Source organism: Haliotis rufescens, unplaced genomic scaffold (genome assembly GCF_023055435.1).
Source record: "Haliotis rufescens isolate VD_foot unplaced genomic scaffold, xgHalRufe1.0.p SCAF_1, whole genome shotgun sequence".
Lineage (NCBI taxonomy): Eukaryota > Metazoa > Mollusca > Gastropoda > Lepetellida > Haliotidae > Haliotis > Haliotis rufescens.
The window spans coordinates 46335250-46363080 of NW_025963779.1; the positions used below are offsets into that span (position 1 = coordinate 46335250).

General features: G+C 40.8%; 1 protein-coding gene across 1 annotated transcript in view; it reads right to left on the reverse strand.

Annotated features, from left to right (window-relative positions):
* LOC124136473 (myotubularin-related protein 9-like) overlaps positions 1-27831 on the reverse strand; it is a 225149-nt gene that overhangs the window by 26133 nt on the left and 171185 nt on the right. Inside the window, exon 12 of the mRNA XM_046502392.2 lies at positions 13210-13279. Coding sequence (XP_046358348.1) covers positions 13210-13279 — 70 coding nt within the window. The remainder of the gene's footprint in view (positions 1-13209; positions 13280-27831) is intronic.

Here is a 27831-nt window from a genome sequence, read left to right on the forward strand (position 1 = left end):
TTGATTCAGACTCATGGAGAGTGCAGGAAATGGTAGTTCTGATGGAGTAGTTGTAGGAGGCATTAGAGTAGAGTCAGAGGTCTGATCATTGTCCACCGCAGTAATGGCTTTAACTTTCTTCTTGGCCGCTTCACGCCTTTTAGTCTTAGTTACAGCCTCAGCTAACTTTTTAGAAGGCTTTCTTAGATGTTGGTGCACTGCTCGCATCTTGCCTCCTCTGGACATATGTCCTCTCAGCACTTCCAGCAGGTACGATGAGAATCTCCCATGATCATGAACGATCACACTTCTTGCAACCAAGAGTAGAGGGAGACTCCATTACGACCTACAACACACCTCACACCAGCTTCTACTCACATACGCACGTACGATCGTCACTTTAATTAGCAACTATTAATATTGACTTACTGTGTCTGTTTTACTGAAAACTATAAGATTAATCTTAGACTAATGTGACTACTACCAATTGCTAGATCATTACAACTATAAAAATAATGTTGACTCTAGCACACACAGAAAAGAAATGAGATTCCCGCCATTACGCAATTCTGCTTTTTTGGGAACAACTAATTGTGTGATTGACAGTGAAGAGGACCTCTGTTGAAAATCTGATCATTTTAGTGGTGTGAGTGAATAAGCCAAAATACAGGATTTATGTCAAAGATGTAATAGAAGTAGAGCATTCTCAAGAATTATGTAGTATTTAGGAAATTCAAGGATATTTCAATAGTGAGATCCCGTTGTCTTGTGACGCTTGTCATAGACCTTAAACCTTATGAAAGACTTCTTGACAAACTAGACAAGGACATGGCGGACATTGCAAGGGTTAAAACTAGTATAATAAGTCGCCATTACAATCCCACGAAGAAAGATAATTTTGTGTTATTCAATGGATTCAATGATGTCTTATCACTGGAGAAGACACCGAAAAAGCTAAAAGAAATGTTTCAAGACTTTCAGATTCCAAGTAAGAGGAGGTCAAAGCAATCCGTACTTCCTTTTGTAGAAAAAGCTCTAAGTTTTCTGTTTGGCACAGAACCAGAAGAGGATTTGTAAGCCAAACATAAAAATGTTGAAATCTTATTTATGAATCAGAAAGCCTTATCTTATCATGTGGGTGTGATATTCCTTAACACAACAAGAACTTTAGAGGACAAGATGTTAAAATTAGAGCATTACGACTTAGTGAATTTGGGATGTTCATTAGTTGTCGGGAGAAATTCATGAAATTATCCAGAATTCTTTTTCTATGTGCAACATCTACAGTTACAGTTAAACATCCTTGCTATAGCAAGGTTGACACCTTGAACTATCATTCCTTCTAATTCAAGGACTGACATTCACCTCGTACAGTACATTTAACACAAGATCCTAGGAAGGAGTTGTGGCATTTCTATCGGACCTTACATAGTACTATGGTTATATATGAGCTTAAAATCATAGTCATTATGAATATCCTTCTATTAGATATTAATCGAAGATATGAAGTTCATAAAACACATCATTTACCTGTTCCAAGATTTGAGGTAACCTTCAATTGAACTGGTTAAGTAACATGGTTTCGCAATACCAGCTTGCAGTAAATATTCAGAGAAGAAAATTTGTTTTACTTACCTTAGAGGAGTTAAAAGCGTGTACTAAACGGGTTACTGTTCCATTCAAAGCACTGATTATCCTGTAATTCTCAGTAAGTTATGCAAAACCACATTATTTGTGAACAAAGAAGATGATGTTAAAGGGCAATGGCAAGTTATTATCAGGTTGAACTCTATCTTACCTCTAGCAGAGTATCTGACAGGTGGAGTATGGTTACCGTATTCGACCCATTAAGCGCCCTCCCAGTTCCGAAAATTTATATAGTAATTATTTCATTTTAAACAGAGACCATATACCGATATATGGTCTCTGGTTTTAAATGAAAATCGTCCGGGAACCGAGGTTTCCGGATTTTTGAAGTCCGTATAAGCGGGGCATGACTGTATTCTGTTTATTTTAGATATTTGTGACTTTGAATATTATGCGCAGAAAAAGATTACACCGTACCCCTTCAGCGAAGTCCGGCAAACGAACGGGTGATGAGAAACTTCGTCAGTACAAATTCGAAATTGGAGATAAAAAAAATCACCAGACATGTTGATTTACCGTTTAAATTGTATTTTTTTGGTTCAGCTAGGCATTGTTTTATATCCAGGGATTAAGATTACCTTGTGCATTTTCTCGTAAACTAAGCCGGACACAGCAATCAGCTGTACACACATTTTCTTGGAATCTACCGGTGATTCGGTCAAAACACACACAATGATATAACTTTACAGTCTTTTAAATGCAAGGATCGGCAAAAATTGTATCTGAAACTATTTTTTTATCATGAATAATATATTCCAATATCTTGTTAATTTAGATGCAGCTTTTACTAAACATATTTAAAATAATAATAACCCTAAGCGAAGCAGCTGATCGCTATTGCCGGGTATTATTTTTTACATGGAACCAGTCGAGAATTACGTGTTGACATAGAATCGTCCAACAAAAACAAATATGACTTTTAACAAATCGGAGTATGGCATTTATGATATATGTATCCATTCTCTGACAACTTAAGTTCGTTTCAAGGCGTCAATAGCGGTAATCTGACCGTAGTTGCTGTTAATAACGGTGAGTTGTGCGATCTTCCGATCGCTTCACACACGATTTCGCCGAAATTAATTAAAACAATATTAAAAGGAATTTTGAATAAAATTAATGAAATAAGTTACAAACAAAAGTCCAGATATACAAAGAACACTTTTTATAGCCAGACAGTGTAATTACATAATTATTTTGCGTACTTCAGTATGGATTTGTTGACATGGTATTTCCTGTGTTACGTGCTCACAGTAATGTCTTTCCATGGGGGAAAAAACATCAAAACTCATTAATTCGTGTATAGTGTGCACCCCCTTCTACAGAGCTGTGTTTTTTGGGGGGAAAAAAGTGCGCACTATTCTCAAGAAAATACGGTAAGGCTTACTGATGAATTTATGCCAATTTGACTCTGAATTGGTCCCAATAAGCGCCCACCCCTTCTGTCTTTTTTTAAGCGCCCTGGGCACTTAATGGGTCGAATACGGTAATTGCAACGAAAACAAAATTAGTTGTGTCAGTTATCTGTCATGATAATGTGGCAGTAACCTCCACAGTAATTGTTGAGCCACCTTTGGGCATAGTCAGACTTTAGTTGTTATGATTTGTTATGATTCCAATGATTATGTAACCCTGTCCCCAATTTATGGAAATGAAAACCAGTTCCACATCGAAGAAGCCTTCTTTGATGCGGTCCAAGTATTTAATGTTACTAGCCTTAAATGGTGGGAATCTGTTCATTCCACCCTCAGTAAGACAAATCTAACTAAATTGCCAGAGCTATTGAAGGACATCAAGACGATACCTATGGATCAGTTAATAGATGAACTGGTTAACCCGGCGGACTTGTTGGGTCACATACAGTTACGAGATGGCGCCAATGAATACGGAGGGAGAGGTTTCTATCCACAGACAAGACGTGTATTTTGCGCCACCATGTCAGGATGGAGGGAGAGCTGAGGACTCCTGGTCAAACCAGGACTCAAGGTGGCGTCGGCTGAGCTAGAGGGCATAGGTGTTGCCCACCGAGGAGGGATATCTTCTGCCCCATTGAGGGAAGTTGAGACGTCAGCAGAGGCTGTGACTAATGCAGTGTGACATCTGTATCCCTCCTTACAGTAAAGGGAAGGAAGGAGTTGGTGGGAGACTGAGGGAGCGCTGAATTGTTCCATCTGACGGTAACAAGAAGGGTGTGTGTTTCCTGGAGAATGATGATGCGACGGACGTCCCAACACACCCAGACTTGGGAAGCCACATCAGTGTAACTGTGTGTGACATGATTCCCCTGTGTACAGAACCATTACCAGAAACTTGTACTAGATATGAAGGTGGAAATAGTTCCCCAGTGTACAGAACATATAGAAAAGACTCATAGCCTATTTGAATTGTGGAGAGGGTTCTCCCAGTGAAATGGGTGACTCTGTTAGTTAGCGCAGATGTATGATAATAATAATGATCATTGTTAATTGATGAGTTTGTGTAAATACGTATAACTACATGTATGTCCATATGAATTATCTATGCGTGTTCTACTTTTAAAGATTAGTTGGCTCGAACATGTTAAATTGGCTCAATATGTTGATTTGCTCAAAGAAATCTCCATAGGATATTTCTAATCAGTAGGGAGCAAGTGTAATAACAATGCGTGTTAGTCCGATCTGACGTTGATTAATAAATAATTTGCATACTCGTATATGCAAGGGGCTAACGTATGGTTCCTGTAGGAAGTGACAACTTGGAGACGATGGCTTGCGGTATATACAGTTTTACTTTATACATGTAGATATATACATACAAAAGACACTATGTGCCAGATCAGCACATAGTGGTTGTGGTTGTTGTCTAGGTGCCCCGGAGCACCCAGCCTAACCCTAGTTAGGCTAAGGGCAAGACCTTTTTTTTTTTTCCTTCTTCTCAATCTCACTTACTTACTTACATACTTTGGAGATATAACGTGCGCTTTCCAACTGATGTGTATTTCGCACACGGCCCGGCCAGGCCATTTAATGTGTTTCCGAAAGGGGCGAAAGTGGTGTGTGCACCCCAAGAGGGGGCTTTAGGGGTTGCTTATATAGAATTTGGGAATTTTGAGATTTGGAATAGATGCCAATGGGGTTGGGGAGGAGAACTAAGGGAGTTGGGTATGGTGGATGTTTGTTTGTTTATGTGATTTTGATTTGGTAGATTATGTTGTTTTTAGATGCGTTTTATTAGTTCCGTTTTGATTAAGAATATGCCTAAGGCCTTGAAGTTTTCTAGTTTATTTTGTGGGTTAAGTATTGCTTCTAGAGTGAGAGCCTTGTTTAGATTGAGGGTGGTTTGTAATGCGGTTTGATGTGTTAGGTAGTGTCTGCAGTGGATTATAGTGTGTTCTGGGGTTTCTAGTTGTTTGCAGTGTGGGCAGTTACCTGTAGTTTTTTTTAACTTTTTTTAGGTGGTTATTTAGGTTGGTGTGTCCTGTTTGGAGTTTAGTGATTAATTTTTGGTTTGGTTACTGGTTTGCTGAGTACTTTTTTTGATTTGGCTATTTGAGTTTAGATATAGGTTATGCCATTTTTTGGTGATTTTTTGCTTGTTTACACTTTTAATTTCTGATTTTGAGATGGGTAAGTTCAAGCTTATTTCTGGGATTTTGAGGGATAGTTTAGCTGCTTTATCAGCGTTTTCATTACTGTATATTCCTACGTGGGCGGGGATCCATAAGAATGTTATTTGTTTGCCTGCCTTAGTTAGGTCGTTGGAGCTTTTAAGTATTTGATTTATTAATTTAGGTCGTTTTTTGGTAATTTTTTTTTGGAGGGCTTGCAGTCCACTTAAGGAGTCGATAAGTATTAGGATTTGTTTGTGGTTTTGGAATTCTTGATTATGGAGGGCTGGCTCAATCTCTCTGGACCAAGGCTTATATAGCCAAGGTCACCTGACATTTAGTAAGTAATAAATATAAATGTAAACAGTAATTCATCAGTGACATACTTGCACATCTCGTTCAGGATGGCAGACGGTCGATGTACACAAAAATGGGGATTAACAATTAGGATTAGCATCTTATAAATACCAGCAATTAAGTGTTTCAAGGCAATAGATGTCATGGCTCCAGGGTAATGAGCCTTTATTATCCCCCCGGCATATAATGCGGGGGGATATAGCGATCAGCCAGTCTGTCTATCCATCCATCTGTCCGTCCGTAATCATTTCCTTTTCCGAGGCAGAATTCCAAAACCATTCAGTGTATTTGATCGAAACTTGGCAAATCTATCAGGCACATACTGAAGTGGTGCCTTTTGATATTTTGGGATTTTTCTAATTTATATTTTTTTAAATTTTTATGGAATGAAGTTGGACATAGACTCAATTGGGGATGGGGTTCGTTCCGGGGCAGAATCCGAAAACCATTCAGTGTATTTGATCGAAACTTGGCAAAGCTATCAGGCACATACTGAAGTGGTGCCTTTTGATATTTTGGGATTTTTCTAATTTTTATTTTTTTAAATTTTTATTGAATGAAGTTGGACATAGACTCAATTGGGGATGGGGTTCGTTTCCGGGGCAGAATTTGAAAACCATTCAGTGTATTTGATCGAAACTTGGCAAAGCTATCAGGCACATACTGAAGTGGCGCCTTTTGATATTTTGGGATTTTTCTAAAAAAAATTTTTTTACATTTTTATTGAATGAAGTTGGACATAGACTCAATTGGGGATGGGGTTCGTTTCCATGCCAGAATTCGAAAACCATTCAGTGGGTAAACAATGTATGCTTCTTAAAGAACATGCAACTGTTGACTCATTACATACAGAATTGCACATTTACTAGTGGTTACTTTACAGACAGCTGCCAGGGGGATATGTCATCTTTCTGATGACTCTTGTTAAAATTGCAATTAAATGTTCTTCAGACAATGGGTGTCGTAAATCAGTCGCTATGACAGTAACATAGCTGTCCAGCCAAGAATCAGTCTACTGGTCCACTCTTTAGTACACACAGTTGCTACAAGACATAATAAGCCATCTCCAGGAGCCACGTGGTGTAAACGTGCAGGCACTACATGGTCAGAGGACCATAAGTGACAGGAAATAGATAAATGGCTAAAGTCCACTATGCAGAAAGCATCAACAACTTGTTTACATCCTCCACAGGGTAAATTCTGGGCTGCCAAGTCCAAAGGGCAAGGCTCTATTGCCCCTTAAATACAGAGACAGATAGCAGACCAATACAGACAACTTGGGGACAGGCAGAGAGAACTTGGATAGACCAACAGGCAAACATCACCAGCAGCACACAGTGAACAGTCCCGAGTGAGAGCCAGAGCCAGAGCCAGAGCCACTTGTACCTCCTGTAATAAACCTTTATTCCCGAACAAAGAAACATGTTGTGTTACATGGTGTATGACATGTTATGTTTGTTAACTGCTGGTTAGATTATTTAGAGTTGAGAGAAACACGCTTCTCAACTAGATGCTGATTACAATGATACAAGTAAGGGAGGCATCTCTGTGCGCTCTAGATATACCGCCACATCTCCCAACTGTTACGTTTAAATTCGATCATCATCAATGTTTGGAGATATAGGGCCAACACACATCATTTGAACATGAAGTAAACATCATCAAGAAATCATTCAAAATTATCAAAATTTAGAGTCTTTTGATCTTTGAAATATTGATACCTGAAATAAAAGAATGTTCGTATCCCAAATTGAAAGGTGTCAACACTATATCACTGATGCATCTTCCAATGAAGCATTATGCTGAGTCACTGAACACTAACTCAAATAACAATGTTCAACACTAAAAACTATGAACTAAAAACTGAATTGATCACTGTCCTAACACTACACTGCTATTTTGGCACAAAGTCTTTGAGATATGCAGGAGGCTTTACGACTCTGCCACTTCTAGTCTTTGTCTGGACTTGGCACTCTGTTGAGGTAGGCTGTTGAGGTCTTGACAGTTCAGATCTTGATTGTTGAGGTCTTGACTGTGGTACAGGAACTGATGAATGTTTCGGTTCTGTTGGACGATGTTCAATTTGATCATGATGAACATAAGGTTGAAAGTCAAGTGATTTTGGACCACGAAGGCGTTTACAATTTGGCCTATACTGTGCACCTTCTTCTGTTTCAACTTGGTATGGTCTGATACCAACTTTGTTTCTGACCGTAGCAGTGGTCCATTCCTTTCTTCCTCCAAAAGGCTTGAGAACAACTGTATCACCATCTTGTAGATCTGGTAGTGGCTTCACATGTTGATCATAGTATATTTTTTGCTTAGTCTTTCTCTGACTAAGTTTCTTGGATACTGAGCAGTTTTAGGCACAAGCTGCATGGACGACATACTAAACAAAGCACGTGTTCTTCTACTGAACAAACGCTGAACAGGTGAACTACCCATTTGTTCAGAAGGAGTGTTCCTCCAATCAAGAAGAGCAAGATGTGGATCTGTACATGCTTTCTTTGACTTGAGCATGAGTCTTTTAGCAATCTTCACTGAGTTTTCCGCTTTTCCATTCAAGTAAGGATAATGGGGAGAACTTGTTGAGTGCTTGAAGTCATAGTTCTTTGAGAATTGAGCAAAGGCTTTGGAACCAAATGGACATCCATTGTCTAAAACAACTTCAGTTGGAATGCCATGTCGTGAGAAGTGTTGTTTGAATAACTTGATGACTGTTGAAGCAGTTTTGTCGAACAGTCGATCCACTTCAAAGAAATCAGAATAATAATCTGTTGTGAGGAGGTAATCCTTTCCCTAAAACTCAAAAAAGTCTGTGCCAACTTTTTCCCATGGTTACCTAGGTTGATCATGGTTGATCAAAGGTTCTTTCTGTTGATTGTCTTTATACACTGCGAGCGGTCGGGTAGCCTAGTGGTTAAAGTGTTCGCTCGTCACGCAGAAGACCCGGGTTCGAATCCCGACATGGGTACCAAGTGTGAAGCCCATTTCTGGTGTCCCCCGCCGTGATATTGCTGGAATATTGCTAAAAGCAGCGTAAAACCATACTCACTCACTCACATACACTGCACAGATGTCACACTTGCCAATGTATTCCGTGACATCCTTGCTCATGTTGGGCCAGAATACAGCTTCACGACCTCTTCTCACGCAACCCTGTATTCCGATATGACTAGTATGTAGTTTAGTCATGATGTTCTGATGAACAGATTTCGGCACTACACCTGTCTACACCTTTGTAGACAACATCAACCTGGAAAGAGAGTTCATCATCTCTGTGGTTGTAGTATTGCTGCACATTTACTTGCCATCCATCTCTGATGACAGCAATCAGTGACTTGATTTCTGGATCCTTAGATGATACGTCGGCAATCTCATCAAATGTATTTGATGACACTTGGATGTACTGAACCATATTGATTGATTCAATATCAACTTCCGTTTCAGAACGTTCATATCCTCAACAACAAAAGTTCCTGTCACACCAATATTTAAGTGTATTTTTCAAACAAGTAAAGTTTGGTTTTCAATATTGAAGAACATGTATAGAATCAAGTCACAAAAACACAACTGCTACAGAAAAACATACATTCCATGCAAAAGTTGCAAGCCCCATGCATTTCACTACCCAAGAATGGGTATAAAAACATGTGAGTTAACGGGATTCCATATGCATTGTTTAGCATTGTGCTGACAACAACTCAGAAAAAAATAAAAAATTACACAATTATTCAACATTACGAAATGCCAAGCCTGTCCAAAAAATGAGCCTCTGCGAGCCATTGGTATGTTTGAAGCAGGATTGAGTCAATGTGATGTTGCAAGACAATCCTCGTCAGCCCATGCGTAACCAATAATCGACAAGACAACTGGATTCGAACAACACACCTACGAAATCGATTCCAGCCAGCAACAGTGACTGCAAGAAGCATTCCTGGCCTTCGACGAATATCTTCACAAACCGTACATCGTCGCCTCAGATGTGCAGGGATTGTCGTCAGAAGACCAGCCAGACATCCCATTTTGACAGAAAACCACCGTCAAGCACGTCTACAGTGGTCCAGACAGCATCTACTCTGGGCGGCCATGCAGTGGGGAATAGTTCTATTCACTGACAAGTCTTGTTTTCACCTCAGCCACAGCGATGGACGGATTCGAGTGTACTGACGTCGAGGTGAACATTACGTCAATCATTGTGTCATGGAAGATCGGTACGGGGGCGGCAGCATTATGGTATGGAGTGGAATTACAGCAAGACAGAGGACCCGTTTGATAGTGGTAGAGGGAAATCTCAATGGACAGCGCTACTGCGACGAGATCATCGGCCCTGTTGTTCTACCGTTTTTGCGTCGTCATGGCCCAGGCATTACCTTTCAACATGAGAATGCCCGGCCTCATATTGCTCGACTTTTTCAGGATTCTCTTCAACAAAACAACATGAATGTCATCCCCTGGCCGGCTCGCTCCCCTGATCTCTCACCAATGGAGCACATGTGGGATGAGATGGATTGGCGCCTTCGACGTCAACCACGTGTTCTACAAACACTCCAGGAACTTCGAAACATGCTCCAGCAGAAATGGCCAGATATCCCACAGGACTTTGTGCGACGCCTGGTCCATTCCATGAGGTGAAGATGTGTTGCTTGCTCGCAACCAGAGGTGGACACTTGCTATTGATTTGTTTTTTTTATGAAATCACGCAAGTCAGTATGGCAAATTAAACCATTTGAACACTTACAGGAGTCTTTTATCTGTTGCAAACCGAAATTGTTTCAGATTTGGTAAAAAACATAACTTTGCATTAAATCTTATTCAATGTCACAGGAACTTTTGTTGTTCAGTACAGATGGACATGACTCTCTAAACATCATGACTTTGATGTTGAGATTTCTGTGGCAGATAAGCTCAACTCAGGGTATCTGCCAAGACCATCAGGGTACCCTTCTTGTGGAGTACCTCAAAGTCGTATCTCTGTAAGCATAGCATCATCCTTTGGAGTTTTTTAGGAGCACTGAGTAGGCTTTTTTTCATGATAGTCCTAGCAGTTTGTGGTCTGATTCCACAAGAATATGTCTCCCATACACATAGTTGTCGAACTTCTTCATACCAAACACGATAGCCAGAAGCTCTTTTTCAATTTTAGTTTAATTGATCTCAGTCTCTGTTAGAGCTCTTGATGCATACATGACTGATTGGTTGTTCTGAAGAAGGCACGCTCCCAGACCTCTCTCAGAAGCGTCACATTGAACAACTGTATCCAATTCTGGATTGAAGTATTTCAGGACAGGTGAGGACAAGATCTGCTTCACTTCATTTAAGGGTTTAGTGTGAGTGAGTGAGTGAGTATGGTTTTACGCCGCTTTTAGCAATATTCCAGCAATATCACGGCGGGGGACACCAGAAATGGGCTTCACACATTGTACCCATGTCGGGAATCGAACCCGGGTCTTCGGCGTGACGAGCGAACGCTTTAACCACTAGGCTACCCGACCGCCCCGGGTTTAGTGTGAATGTCATCAGTCCACTTGAAAGCAACATCAGCTTTGAGCAGCTCTCTGAATGGTGCAGTTGCTTCGGACAGTTGTGGTGCAAATCTCTGGACAAAGTTAGTGAGTCCCAACAGACGCTGGATACCCTGTTTGTCTGATGGAACAGGCATTTTCACTATCACTTCCACCTTTGATGGATCTGCTTTCAAACCTTCAGCAGATATCACATGTCCTAAGTAGAATACCTCAGTTTTCTTCAGCTTCATTTTCTGAAAGTTTAATTTGATGCCTTTTGACCTGCATCTTTCAAACACAGCTTTCAGATTAGAGTCATGATCTTTGACTGCATCATCCATAGTGTCTCCTGATCCATACACTATGATATCATCATGTATAGTTTTGGCACCATGAAGACCTTCAAGCGATTCGTTGAGTCTTCTCTGGAACTCCTCAGGCGCCGGGGATATTCCAAATGGCATCCTGATCCATCTATAGCGACCCCATGGAGTATCGAAAGTCATGAGGTAGCTACTATCCTCATCCAAACAGACATGCAAAAAGCCATTTTTGACATCAACCACTGTGAACACTTTGGCACTTGAAAGTTCAGGAAGGATGTCCTCGATTGTTGGCATGGGATAGTGGTTCCTTTTCAAGGCTTTTTTAAAGCTCTCAACGCTACTGTGACGCAGTTGAACCAATCAACTCAACTCGAAAGGGTGCACAGGAATCACGCACGCACAAATACGGTGTTAGCTTTGGGCGTCTCAACGACGTTGAGACGCCCAAAGCTAACACCGTATCAACTCAACTCGAAAGGGTGCACAGGAATCACGCACGCACAAATACGGTGTTAGCTTTGGGCGTCTCAACGACGTTGAGATGCCCAAAGCTAACACCGTATTTGTGTGTGCGTGATTCCTGTGCACCCTTTCGAGTTGAGTTGATTGGTTCAACTGTGTCATATGGCCCTGTGACGCAGGGTAGCATTATGCAGATGGCTGTTTCAATGAATGCTCGTTCCACCCATGACGAACAGGTCTGGTTGTTGATGAAATATAGTGATAGCTAAATAAACAGATTTTTTATTCATGCACCGATTGTCTTTAAATGTAATATCCAGTTATGTATGACTGTTTAATAATCTCATACCAACTTTGACTGGAGTAGGTAAGATAGTTTTTCAGATATTGTAGTAAACGTCGGTACCTTAAATTACCTTGCAGACTATATGAACCCTGTGTCTCTGGGAACTATGTGGATAGCCTAAAGCTAAAGGAATACGACTCCCTGCTTCAGCTAAAATGGGAATGAGTAAGATAGCATTGCTATGCGTTGACGCTATCACCTGGACTGTTTAGTCGTTTATGTACTTTAAAAATTCTTGTGGTTTTAGAGGAGATGCCTGACAGTGGACAAGGACAACATGCCACACACAAGCTCACTTCCGCCCTTGGTTCAGATGATGAAACTGCCTTATAAATCTCCCATGACGTAATCTCATTGTTCTATACAGGTTTTAATCCTCTGAACAAGTATTCGGACTCAATACAGTTGAAAGCCATGAGCAACTTTGAATATTTTACTTTTTCAGGAAGACTTGTGTTGATTTTTGACAAATTTTTGCACAAGAAAATACATTTATGTGAATCGAACCTGCATCCACATACCGGTAAATCATGTTTTGTATTGCAAACCAGTGTTTTCCCACTGAGCCACAGGGGCAGGTGATGAAGTAAAGGTTCACTAAGCACATTGTTTGTGACAGTGTGCATCACCCACTGATTGCCACATGTGCTAGAATATCAATAAGCGTTAGATGAGCCAATTTTAACCAGGAATATACGAAATGAATACCACATATTTGATTAATGCATGTATCAATCTAAGAAGATGTAGGTTGAGAAATTGGTTCATGATCTCGAAATTGGTCTCAGTGAGAGCAGTTAGACCTGAGTGGGGCATAGGTAAAAAAGATCTGCCCTCTACCTTACTCTTTGACCTATTCCCCCTCAGGTCTTACTACTGTCGCCAAGACCAAATTGGAGGTCATGAACCTAAACATATAACATTGTGGTTCATGTGAACTAAACTCAGAAAGGTGGGCACGGCAGTACTTGTTACAAACATGAAATTGGATAGTGTTCATACCATAGAGAGACAGTCCTTGTTGTTAGATGGTGGCCAACTCTCTCCTTCTCATTGTTACACAGGAATGTCCCTGAAATGGAAAGTGTTGTGCTGAGTGAAGAAACCAGTATTCTTTCAGGACTTGTGCTCAAATGCTGCTTTGTTATAATTAACATAATTACGTAAAGTTTAATGTCCTTGCAATGGACATTCCATGTTTGTGATGTTGAATTTTCACAAGAAACAATGAGTGTACCACAATGTAATTTACCAGATAGTAAATCAGTACATACATTTATGTACATATGTTTTATGTGTACATATTTGTAAGTATAGTAACATTTTGGGTAGGTCAAAGGTGATGTGCATATGGTTTCATGCATCATGAAAGAATAATACTTGTTATTAACTCAAATATATTTTACTCTATAGTTCAGAGCCTGTTATTGGTCACTTGTTATGAGGTGAGGTGAAATGGGGTTTAACGTCGCGTTCAAGATATTGCACTTATATAGCCATGTGCATGCATGTGTGTGTGTTGCTGCTTGTACTAGTCCGGACTAATGACGTTTTTATCATGGTAGCCCATCGAGATACCATGTAGCAGTTACACATGAACACCCCATTCAGACACTGTCTACGGACTTGGATGCTGAGCGCCAGCACAGGCTAACAACAAGTACCATCTTTTTAACATTTTTTGGTGAGACGTGACCAGGGATCAAAACCCCACCTTCCGACCCCCGGGGATATGCTCTACCACTAGGCCACAGAGGCTGTTGCACTTGTTAAAATTATTGAAATGAATTCTAATGAAAAAAGTGTGAGTGCAAATGCCTTGACATCAACAAATAATGGACTGTGCATGGAGAGGCTCCAGCTGAAACTCCAAATCATGAAAATTGCACAAATATCGTAATCATTATGTACTTTCCAATCAGAAATTCATGTGCGGCAGTAGCTGATTTTACATATATCTGGTAACTGACATGATAAATATTTCAGATTTATTGCTTTAAGTGTCTGACCTAGTATAATTCATGTAAATAGGTTAATGCTTTTCCTGTCACAGTTTTCACCATCTTATCTTAAAATATAGCTTTGCTACTTCAAATATACACTAAGGTGATGTCATCAAGAAGGAGGGTGCGGGTTGTTGTTTTGATGAGTCCTCGACAGTTTGATGCCCTGACACTATCCTATGGTTATTCATGCGCCCACAATGGCTCTATGGTAACTTCAACGTCAACCTCTGATGAAAGGATATGAGTAAAGGTAGAAAAAGGAAGAAGACATCTTCGTTGGTGAGTACATTCAAGCTTTGGTTGTGCACCTGAGTGTGACACATTGACACATAATAGCGACCCGTCTGTAAACATGAACGTAAACATGAATAATACAGAGAGGCTCATGAACCAGTCTCTTGACACCCAGAATGAATCTACATCTGTTTATGAGAACCAACGCCCACAACCACAGACCCAGGGTAGTTCCAATGCCCCAAATCACACAATTCCCCCTGACCTTTCAACTCAGATACAGGCCATGCTGAGTGACATGAACACTAAGCTAATTAAACTTGTTTCTATCGAAGCTTCAATCTCACACATAAATGTTAGACTAATGAACCTTGAAAAGAAAGTACAAGAGATTGAAAGTGTGAAAGAAAAGGTAAACAATTTGGAAGAATGTGTGAACTTGGTGACTTGAGTTTCGATGAGTGGAAAGGAGCCATGGTGACAATCTCTCCAGGATAAACTTGCTGCTCAGGAACCTTCACTCACAAGTTTAAAACACGACAACGTAAGAATGAAGGCCATCACTGACAGTAGATGCAGATCGATGCATGATCTAACGTTCACTAACAGTCGAAACAGAGAATCCACTAAGTCTGGAGGGATCTGGGAAGACCCTGAGAACATTCATATCAAGAGAGTTGAAAAAGAGAGTACCGATATCAAGAGTACACCGCATTGGACGACCAAAAAACCCAGCTCACCCTGGGAACAACCCTGAACCACATCCCATCATTGCCAAGTTTTTCTGTGTACACCAAAGATAGAGACACGGTGAAAATGGCGGGCTGGGAGCTGAAGGTAAACCCCACAACATTACAGAGTAGTTCCCAGAAGAGGGCAATGCCTACAGAAAAGATGTACTGATGCCACTACTTAGGGGAGCTAAAACACAGCACAAGAAAGCTGTCATTTAGTGGGACAAGTTTAATGTTGAAAACTCACTTCAGAATGTACCCCGTCCCCGATACAGAGTCCTAGAAATTCATCTGCTAAAGACCCAGAGCGGTAAATAGAGATACGAAGGTGGGCAAGAGTCTTCAGCACATTCTGTTATAGCAAAAGGTGACATATTTAAAACTCCTGGACAATGTGTGAACACACAACACCCTGGACTCTCCCCCACTTATTCCCCACATGGCCCATAGTGCTACTGTTGTGAGTGATAAGACATTATCAATCATTGTATTGCTGTGCACACAAACCATAACATGGGGATATATACTGAACCAAATTAAAAACTTCACAATCCTAAAATTTTAACATTTTGACCAGTTATCATTGTGGGCCCTTTTTGTGTATTTAAACAGTAATGGCCATGTATTGTCTTCAAATAACACCCGTTTTTGTGCAGGTGAATCGATCAAAATCATGTGCACAGCACTATAGAGGCAAAAGTGGTTTTTCACGTGCAACTGGTCACGTGGCCATAATACCGCACGTGTTTTCAGCCATACTTGTTAGCAGTCATTAACTAAAAAAGAAAAACACAAGAAAATAAAAGTCTTTACGGCCATTTGTCATGCCACGCCTTTCAAATGTGCAACATAAACGTGCCATCGGCATGTTGCAGACGGGAATGTCCGTAGCTGAAGTCGCAAGGACGATGGGTTGTAGTTGCCGGACTGTTTATGATTTACAGACGCGTCTACAGCAAACGGGTACCACCACTGATCACCCTCGGCCAGGTCGACCATGTGTGATGTCACATGCAGAGGATCGTCAGATTGTCTTACGTCACCTCTGTAACCGATTTTTGACGGCTACATCAAACAGAAATGAACTGTTTAGGGGTAGACTGAGTGTGCAAACTGTTCAAAATCGTCTGAGAACTGCTCACCTTCAAGCACGACGGCCATACTGCAGGCCGATTCTGACTCAATTACACAGACGTCAACGTCAAATGTGGGCACAGCGACACTTACGATGGACTCAGAGGAATTGGAATCAAGTCGTCTTCAGTGATGAATCCCGATTTAATCTTCGATTTGCTGATGGTAGGGCGAGGGTGTGGAGGCGCCGTCATGAACATTATGCCCAGTGTTGTGTACAAGAAGTTGACAGATTTCGAGGCGGAAGTGTCATGGTGTGGGGTGCTTTCTGTGGCAATGCACGTTCCAGGCTTCTTGTCATCCGTGGCAACCTCAACGCTGCTGCTTACTGTGACCAGGTACTGGCACCAGAACTTCTGCCTTTTATGGCAGCACATGGACCCGGTTTGATCTTCCAACACGACAATGCCAGACCCCACACAGCAATTTTGACATGGAATTTCCTTAAGAATGCGGGAGTCAACGTCATGGACTGGCCGTCAAGGTCTCCCGACCTCAATCCCATCGAACACGTCTGGGATGCTCTTGGCAGAAGTCTGCGCCCTCTCCAGAACCAACCACAGAATTTGTAAGATCTTGGCACCATTTTGCAGCAACAATGGCGTCGTCTTCCCGATCATGTGTTCACAAGCATCACAAGGTCCATGCGGAGGCGTTGTGTGGCAGTTGTCAACGCACATGGTGGCCATACACGCTACTGAACTTGTGTGCCATCAGATTCTCGTGCTTGGGACTTATGATTTAAACTGTTGACGTTATTACCGAATACCGTAGGTGCTTGGAACAAATTATGGTTACCACCGTTAATTAAAATCTTTCTTTGGACATTAATGATTACAAATTACCTTCTCTGATACATTTGTCCGTTTTCCTAAGTGAATATGGAACCCTAGCATTGTTCAGAAACCTATAGATCCATGCAGACACTCTACACAGTCTCTTCCAACTAGAAAATCTAGATGGCGCTAATCTCCATGAGATTGGATCAGACTTAGTAAACATGGCGATGTTTACTTGAGAAGAAGGCGTCTTCAGTTCTGATTTCTCAGTATTGTCCATATCAATGGTCTGCTTTGGCCATTCGGCTTCATCATGTGTCACAAATTCAGGTCCATTCAGCCATTTCTCTGTCAAAAGTGCATCGTCTACACCTCTACTAAGAATGTCTGCAGCATTCAGTTTGGATGGTACGTATTTCCACTGACTGATGTTTGTATGCTCCTGTATGTATCCAATCCTATTTTCTACAAATGGCTTAAAACATTAACTCTGTCTTTTGATCCACCACAGTACGTTCTGGCTGTCTGACCATAGCGTTGCACACTGCAAAGGTAATTCTAATGCCTTTGTTTTAGCCAGTAACAGTCGGACTCCCAGAATGGCATACTAACTGCCTTGAGGGGAGCAACATGGCACTTGGAAGCAATTAGATAACTAGACTTTGTGTCATCCTCACGAGTGGTTACTAAATAAACCACAGCTCCAAATGCTGCCTCTGAAGCATCTACAAATGTGTGCAACTTCATCTTTGTATCTAAGTATCTAAGCTCACCTTAAGCCCCCTTGGAAATTTTACAGAACAAAACCATGCTTTTGGTTCCAGATCTGGACTGAGGGTTTCATCCCAGTTAACACCGGATAGCCACATCTCTTGCAGAAGAACCCTTACCCTAATTATGAATGGACCTAAGAACCCAAGAGGATCAAACAACTTAGCAATTTCTTTCAAGAAATTCCTCTTAGTCATCTTGATATCCTGCTTTAAGGACGTGAAAGAAAATCTAAAGTCATCAGATTCTGCATTCCACAGGAAGACAAGTGCTTTTACAGATAGCAATTCACCCATTTGAAATATTAATCTCTTTCAATCTATCCTCTTCTGGTATTTCTTGGAGAACTTGTACGGAATTGGATACCCACTTACGAGCATGCATACCTGCTGTACTCCGCAGCTGTTGCAGCTGTTTGTAAAGCTCTATAGCTTTGCAATTTGTGTCAACAGAATCCATATTGCCATCCATATATGTTGACTTTTCCACTGTTGCTGCAGCCAATGGAAGTTCTTTCTCCATGGACTTAGCATGTTCTTGAGCGATATACTGAGCTAAAAATGGAAACAATTTAGTCCAAACACAACCTTTGAGAACTCATACACATCTGGGTTTTTGTTCAGATCCATAGACCTCCAAAGAAATCTTAGATATGGACGGTTATCCTGAGCGACTTCAGTTTGAAGGTACACTTCATTGTAGGCTCCTGAAATTGTTTGATCCTTTGACAACTTCTTTTCTAAATTAAGAAGACGATTGTATGCCATGTCATAATTGTTTTTCAGATTCTCATGACCCTCCTTCCTTGGAATGCCAACCTGATATTTGTCTTCTTTGTAAACAAGGGACTGTTCTACAATCTTAACTGCATCATTGATCATTAATGCTTCTAATTGATGTCAAACCTGAAATGCTTTCAGACTCCCAAAATGAGTGAATCAAAGATTCAATATCTGTATCTGCGATTGCTTCTATTTCTGTTTTTTGATGTAGAAGGAACCTGCTACATGTGTTGTCTTGTCTAAACCTGATACAGCATCAACACAGGTCCAACCTAAGGGTGTCAATCTTGCCACAGGGTCTCCTTGAGCTCCACGGACCTCTTTAAGAGAGGAAAGCAGCTCTAAATAATTCATACCAAACAGGATGTCAACTCTTGGACAAGAACTTACCTTTGAAAATTTTATTTTCGTCAAATGTGGCCATTCCTTGGCATGTTTTTGCCAGTCAATGAGTTCAGTTCTACCTGTTACTTTTGTAGTTGTCAAAGCTGTGATGTTCATGTCAACTGAACCATCAGTACTTTCTAAGCCAATATCAATTAGCATACTATCAAATATTTCCTGTTTGTCATTGAGGACATTGACCGACATTTGCTGCGCCTGACCTTGAACACCAAGTTCTGCTGCTATATCCTCGTTGATGTAAGTATGCATGCTGGCATCATCCAGCAAGGCATTAACCATTATTCTGTGCTGAAGATTCTTAAGGATAACAGGAACTGTCCTAAGTGCAAGGTAACGAGCTTCCTGCTTAGAAGTTGCCATGGTGATCGTTTCTGATCTACTTGCTTGTGGTGTTCTTGTTGTGGTATGTTTCATCTCTACATAACCACTGTCGGCCCTAGCACTGCTTGTAACTTGGGTTTGATCATGATGTAACCTGTTATGATTTGCTTTACAGCGATCAATCCCACACTTCAAAACTCTGCTGCACGATCTTCCCAGATGACCGATATCAAGGCAACGAAAGCATAAACCTAACTGTTTTGCCCTTTCCCAGCGTTTAGGTAGGCCAATAGGTTTAAACTCTTTGCAATCTGAAGTGTCATGATCTGCTTCATGACACACATGACATTGTCTTACCCTAGTTTTATTATGTGTGGTTGCAAATATTCCTTTCTTAGAACTATCTCTCTTGTCTGTTGTCTTTGACCTATCAGCTATTCAATGTTTTACCTCTGAAACTATCGTTTGGAACTCTGCTTCTTGCAGAATCCATTCCCTAAGCGTCTCAACAGACTCTTGCCATTGGTGCTCAAATAACCATCTGTGGAACTGAGTTATCATAGGCTCATTCATTTTCTTAACCAGTAGTGAATACAAACACCCACTACCAAGTTCCTCCTCTTGATCAGATTCCCTCAGACTGACTACTGCTACATCAAGCAAATTTGTCCATAATCTTAGCATTCCCTTATCGTATTGGCTTGAAATTGTATATTTCTTCCAATTGTAATACTAGCTAGCGTCTCTTGACGCCATATTTTCTGTCCAATCTCTCCAAGGCTACATCATAGACCGAAGCACTGTGACCTAGCCTTGCAACTATGTGTGCTGCTTCTCCAGAAAGTTCTGTAGAAGTTTATATTCATTGGTGGCTGGAGCTTTAAATTTGTCAACACATGCCATGACTTCCAGCCCTCATATTCTCTGACGTCACCAGAAAATACTGGAATGGAAATTCTCTTCAATTGTTTCCACATGTCTTCACCTAAATTGTGTTGCCTAGATGACTTACCTGAAGTTGTATAACACCCTTTTGTGTTAACTGAGATTGGTGTCCGTTTCATATCCATATTTGACCCTTGTTGAAAATGGCCTAAATTGAATGCAGCATGTTTGTAATCTTGGTTACTGATTTGTCAGGTGCCATCACTGTCCAAGTCTGCATCATGCAACCAACCTTTACAGCTACCATGCGACTGATTCGCATCAAATTGATGAGACCTTAACATTTCTGACTGAATGCTTTTTGCGTCCAAACTACCATCATGTGATCTGTTCTTAAGAAATGCTTCAGCCTTATAAAGGGCAAGTTCAATTTCATCTTCAACAGTTTCTATCTCCTCACTAGTTTTCTGAACTTTCTCTAGGTCGCCAACCCAGTTGTAAGCTTCAAGTAATTCCACTATGAGACCTATAGCCTTGCTTTGCAGAAAACTTACCTGATCAATTAGACTCCTAATTGTCTTATGATCTGGTGTAGATCTCAAGTTCAACTAAATTCAACAATTTGTTCTTTGATTTTGTCAAAGCTGACTTTGTAATAATTTTCTGATGCTTCAGTTTAGATGTAAATTATATATTTTTGTTTGTGCAGCTAATAACAGCTATCACTTATCCATCCATGCACTCTTATTTCTTATCATTTATAATTATCACAATCCTGTTTCCAGTACCCCTTTTTCAACTTTTAGTAGTTACAACTTATTTACCTACTTACACAGTATTACGCATGCGCATGCTCATCGGCCTGTTTTGCTATTTAAAGAATTGATCACATGACCTCTGCCTTGTTCAACTTTGTCCTGTCGCCATTGTTTTTAACTCTCATTATGTCACTTTGAATCCCGGCTCCATCGATCTAATTTCAAGCCATCCATGACACTCGCGTATCGATCTCAAAGCGAAGATGTCAAGGAAACGTTCTTCCATGACTACAAGACGGAATACACATTCTAATCCTCATATATCGATTCCTCCTAACAATGTCGTCGAAAGTGGAAAGGTCAATGTTGACTTGGTCTACGGAACGCAGACTTCCAACCCGTATTTGACAGCCACGCAACTACGGGTGTCTTTATCGGACATGGGATTTCGTATTCCAGCATCTTGGAGTAGGAGGACGTTGATGCAGCTCTATACAGAAAATCAGAGTGCGACACGAGAGAGGTCATGACCCAGATCCAGGCAGCCATGGAGTACCGTGACGTCATCCGACAGTTTATCTCTCGCTTCAACATTGGCTCAGTCCCCAGCCCACGTTCCTTTACACCCAAGGAACGTCAGTCCCGATGAATTAGCAACATTATCAGCTGGAAATTCTGATGCTATCAGAATTTTTGATTTTCACGACACCACACTCACTGACAGCAATTCATTCATGGGCACTGAGCAGCTTCCGCCATCTTCTTCTTCCGTTGATCTGGCAGAGTTACAGGAATTAAAAGACCTTGTTCATACTGTCGTCAAGGATAAACAATGTGATGCCACACGTCAAGACAACACCATGCAGCCTGCAACAGTTCGACAGCCAGTGTCATTTAACTCTTTGCTGCATATTGACACTGTCGCACCAGCCATCGAGAAACGCATTCAAGCAGGTAAATATGTGAACTTAGCACTACTTCTTCTTCCTAACCAAACATCAGGGGAATACCGAACTGCCGAATTCAACGGACAGACATTCCAACTGAAGGATGATCACAGGCTTAACAAGTCACACGCTCTGCCCGAATTCCTAGATGCGTTTGTCATATGTAAACGGATCTTTTGTGCAGGTAATCAAGAGAGGTCAGACGACTTAGACAATCATCAAAGAAATATGATGTACTTAGCAAAACACTATGGTGAAAGATTCTGATTTATGGAGTCTGTGTACGTCTGGTCTTAAAGCCAGAGCTTGTGCTGTATGCCACAGTGTGACGCATGCCACAGACATGTGCCCAAGTGTAGCAAGTAGTCCCACCAACACAAATCAGCGCCATCACCAATACAGCCAGCAGGACTTCCAACAGAATTTCTCCTCTTCGTCAACTGACGCCAGAGGTCGACAAAGAATCAGAATCCAAGGAAAAGAACTGTGCAATAACTTTAATGACCAGGGGTGTCAAAGGTCAAATTGCTATTATGTCCATGCCTGCCTAACTTGTCAGGATAAACGCCACGGCAAGCACGAGTGCCCAAACCTTCGGGGAAAGAAGAACGACAAGAAACAATGACTCTCCTCAGATGGTGCCATCAACACACCAATAAATGTGCCTGGACTGGAGAATGAACTTTCCCTACATCCCGAAACTTTGTGCAATATTTGATCAATGGATTGTATACAGGTTTTGTTCCTTTGGTCACTCCAGTGCCTGTTACTTCCCTAGAATGTCCTAACAACCTAAGTGCTAGATACGATGTTTTGGCAGTGTCCGAACTCATTCAACAAGAACTCACTCAGGGTTATGTTGTTGGTCCGTACAAGGAGCCTCCTTTCAGCCCTTACCGAGTGAACCCTCTTGGCTTGGCCATGGGGAAATACAGCAAAAAGAAACGTTAAATTCTGGACCTGTCAGCCCCTCACGACAAGGACGAGACACCAAGCATCAATCAGCTCATTGACAAAGAGTCCTGCTCCCTTACATACGTCACAATCGATCAGGCTATTACAAGAATTAAGACTGTCAAGGTCAAGGTGCTAGCATGTGCAAGGCTGATATTACTGATGAGTTTAAACAGATCCCAGTGCATCCTAACTTCTGGCGATATTTTGCTTCAAATGGAATGAATCCTATTATTTCTACAAAAGGTTGGCATTTGGATGCCGGTCTAGTCCTGCCATCTTCGATACACTATCTCAAGCACTTGTTTGGATTTTCACCACCAACTACGATGTGTCTTTCATGCTACACTTACTTGATGACTTCTTGACCGTGGATTCACCAACTTACCCTGCTCAAATCACCATGGACACACTTCTGCAGGTTTTCAAGAGGCTGGACTTTCCGCTAGCAGCCCACAAGACAGTAGGTCCCTTGACACGCATTGAATACCTGGGTATTGTGTTAGATTCGGTTTCCATGTTAGCTCTCCTTCCCTCAGATAAACTCCACAGAATTAGTGATATGCTATTGTCTTTCTCTACGAGAAAAAAGTGTACCAAACAAGAACTGTTATCCCTCCTGGGTCACTTACAATATGCGTGCCGCATTATCATTTGTTTCCTACTTGATCCTACTGTCAACGTCGGTCAAGAAACTACACTATCGGATCACATTGTCTCAACAGTGTCGCATAGACCTCACCATGTGGGAAACGTTTCTACGGCAGTGGAATGGCATTTCTTTTTTCCACGAGGATCACGTCACGGCAGCCCCAGATCTTCAACTATACACTGATGCTGCTGCATCAGTGGGTGTTGGTGCCTTCTTCAATGGATCCTGGTTTGCTGAGCCATGGACTGTGGATATTTTGCAAGGACCCAAGCAGACTCGCTCTATAGCTTTTCTGGAGTTATACCCCATTGTCGCAGCAACAGTCTTATGGGGTCATCAATGGAAAACTAAATGCATTCTCTTCCTGTGTGACAATCAGACTACTGTGTATGTGATTACTAAGGGACGTTCTAAATGCCCACATATAATGTCATTAATGCGCACACTTACTTGGCACTCCGCATAAGTTAACTTTATTGTTAGAGCTAAACACGTACCTGGGAAAACAAATGACATTGCTGACGCTCTTTCCCGCTTTCAGATAAAGAAATTCCGTTCCTTGGCACCAACAGCGGATCTACAAGCAACCAAGTGCCCTCCCAGCTCTCAAGTGATGTGGCCTAACAGGATTTCAGTGTTATGTGAGTTTCCTCATAAAATTTGGTCTCTTTGTGGGACTAGTGAATACTGCCAACTTTCCACCAGTTAACGAAGGCCTCCTATAATATTTCCTGGCATATTGTTTCGGAAATCTACAGCTCACCCATAGTACCATCAAAACCTATCTCGCCGGAATAAGTTTCACGTTCCTGGAAGCTGGTATCCAAACTTTATTTGATCACATCAACCTTGGATCTCTCAATAGACTATAAACCTTATTAAGAGGATACAAACGACTGAAATCACCTAACAGGAGAACTAGACTACCAATTACGTATGATGTGCTCTGTACAATCGTCGAGCGTTTACGGTCCGGCATCCTCGGACCCTACAATGTCATGGTAATGGAAACAATGTGTATTACAGCCTTCTTTGGTTTCCTCAGATGTGGCGAATTTACTTGCAATGGTGCGTTTGACTCGAACATTAATCTGTGTATTAAGGACATTATATTTGACAACTTTAAACAGTGCTGCAATTTCATGCTAAAAGCTTCCAAGACAGATCCGTTCCGTCAAGGAGTGACTATTTCCCTATATGCTACCTCCAAGTGGTTGTGTCCATTTGTATGTCTGAAACATCTCGTCACTATCAGATGTCAATGTATGGCGAGTATACATGACCCCCTTTTCGTTGACGGTGCATTCATTCCAATTACATGAACTGTTTTCCTGTCTTGGCTCAACATCACCCTTCGCCGAGCAGGCCTGTGTCCCGATAAGTATTCAGGTCATTCCTTCCGCATTGGAGCTGCAACTACAGCGGCCCAATCCCGCATTGAAGACCACCTGATCAAGACCCTCGGCAGATGGAAGTCAGACTGTTTCACTAGGTATATACATACGCCAGATCTCGTGGTCCATCATGCCAAGCAAGCAATGTGCAGTTAGCGGTGTGTGTGAGATGCAATCTTCAGCCCAGGACAATGCATAATACCTATTTACCGTGACCCAGTGTGTTCTATTACGGACTAGTTGCATGTGGCTGTACCATTCTACAGTACAGTGTGTTCAGACAATAATTGGACTGTACCTATTTTTATTACCTATGTTCTACATGTGTTAAGTTGACATTTCCATATCCATAGCATGGTGTCATAGTCCTGAGTGTTTTGCTTCAACATATTCATGGGACCTAAAACACTTGGCCGAACCATTCTATGGTACAGTGTGTACAGACATTTGACTAATTATACACACATATGCTGTCTTTCAATGTGTTATAGACATGTGGTTATTTTGTGACATTTGACAATTTTGACATCTTCTCAGGAGATACAGTGCCTTACAGTACAGCTTTACTTCTTTTCCTGTATATTTCAAATTCATTCCAGTTACCTTACAAATGTCTTCTCCTTTATTACACTATTTTTTAACTTAGGGGCTCTCGGTTGCTCACAACCTCATTTTGGCATTTATACTTCACCCCATGGCAACACTTACGTGGAGTGAACTAATTATCCCCCAAGTAGTACAGGGCACATAGCTGGGATAGTCCGGGTCCACGACCCCAGGGCATCAAATCCCACGAGATAGTCCGGGTCTTCGACCCCACGACAACGCACCTCAGGCTATGGTCCTATACTACCCTACCTTTAAATGCAACCGAGTCTGCCTCCATATTTTTGCCAAATATCATATAAATTAATAAATATATTCCATTTACTCCTTCTTGTGTTGTTACTGCACAAACTATCTTTAGCTCAAGTTCAGAAGTGTACTGTTTCAGCGCTACTTCTTATGAAGTATCCTTTTCTATTTCCACCTTACTCGCAGACCCTAACTGCGACATACTGCTTGCATGTAACAATTAGCTATACCTAAAGCAAACTAAACTAACGAAAGGCTAATACAAAAACTAAAATATTCTAACCCGAGAAACCATGCTCTGCTACCAAATGTTGCACAGTGGAACTGAATATTTTTGAAGCATGGTTTAACTTAAATGAAAACTAATCTTAAATTTGTATGACTTACCTTTTTAAAATGAAACAAGGAACTAAACGTGATAACCTATTAAAAACTATGAAGATCTGTAAGGAACTAAATGTGATTACCTGTTATAATGTTAAGGAAAGATGAATAAATATCAAATGAAAGAAACTAAATATCTAGAACTAATGCTAATTCTAACAGTTACTGTATGCTTATGTGTTGGTTAATCCTTGGTCTTAACGATGTCTAACGCCATCTCTCTAACCATCTCTCTAACGAACTCTCACCAACCTCACTAATTGATGCGCGCTACCGCCTTATATTTGTTCACAACCCTCACATTTCACGTGCAGTCATAGCCATAAGTTGGTGTGTTCAGGCGATGTGAATGTTATTCATCGAATGTGATTTAGAGAACAGATTCTTTATTTAAACTATATACTGTATTTCAGAATTTTCTTGATGACAGCTTACAAAATTTTGCCTCGATGTGTGACATATGGTATGCTCATCGCCTTTGTCAGAAATGACAGATAAAATTGTAATTATTTTTATTATTTTTCGTAAACTGCATTATTTTACTATTGAATGGTTTACCTGGAATATATATCAGTTCAGATTTTGTGTATCATCCAATATTTGTCATTATTTGCAGTGTTTGTTGACTTAGTAACTAAACAAATTGAAATCACAAAATCACAAAATCATTTGCAAACTCGATAAAATTGTGATTTTTTACAAAGACTTATACATCTGTGTAAATAATTCTAGAAAATTAATTTGGATATATAAAATGGATTGTAATAGTATTACAGGATCACGATGCATGTGGAGTTGTTTGTTTACTATGATCGTACAACTTTCATCCAATCAATGATGTTACAATTCAGATTGTTTTTGTTTATAATTAATTATACAGAAAGGTACTAATTTTTAGAAATTAGAAACTTGAGTGGGTTTATTTTTTTCATCAGGTAACTAAACATTATGATCGAATGTAGAAATGATAAAATTATAAAGAAAATATCGGACTGCAAGCCGCTCAAGGTGAAGTGCCAAAGGTCAACAATGGCTGTTTCTGGTAGTTGTGTGCCAAGAAATTTGGTCTTTAACGATTAATTTGCCTACTTCAGTACGGATTTGTTGACATGGTATTTCCGATGTTATGTACTTACGGTAATGTCAGCGTTGGGGGGAAAAACATCAAACTCATTATGGCGTGTATAATGCACACACCCTTCTACACAGCTGTGTTTTTTTGGAAAAAAGTGTACACTATACTCAAGAAAATATGATACTTTCTTAACTCACAATGTTTTCTTTTTGAGGTAAATAAACTACTGAAAGTTTTTGACATGTAGCATTGAGAGCATTAAAAGATTCGGTACTTTCTGAAATGATTGGCTCAATGCTAACAAATGGATCAGCCAAAAGCCTGGACCCTACCAAATCATTACCTAGAAGCAAGTCAACACCTGGAACTGGGAGAGTTTTCTGACACCAACTTTCACCAAACCCCATAGCGAAATCTGACTGCAAATCAACTGAATGGAGTGGTTCACCAGTAACTCCACCAATACCCTCTAATAGTTAGCAGAAGATACAATCTGAAAATGGCACAACACACTCTAACAGTAAGGACGAGAGCGCCCCTCTGTCCCTCACAAT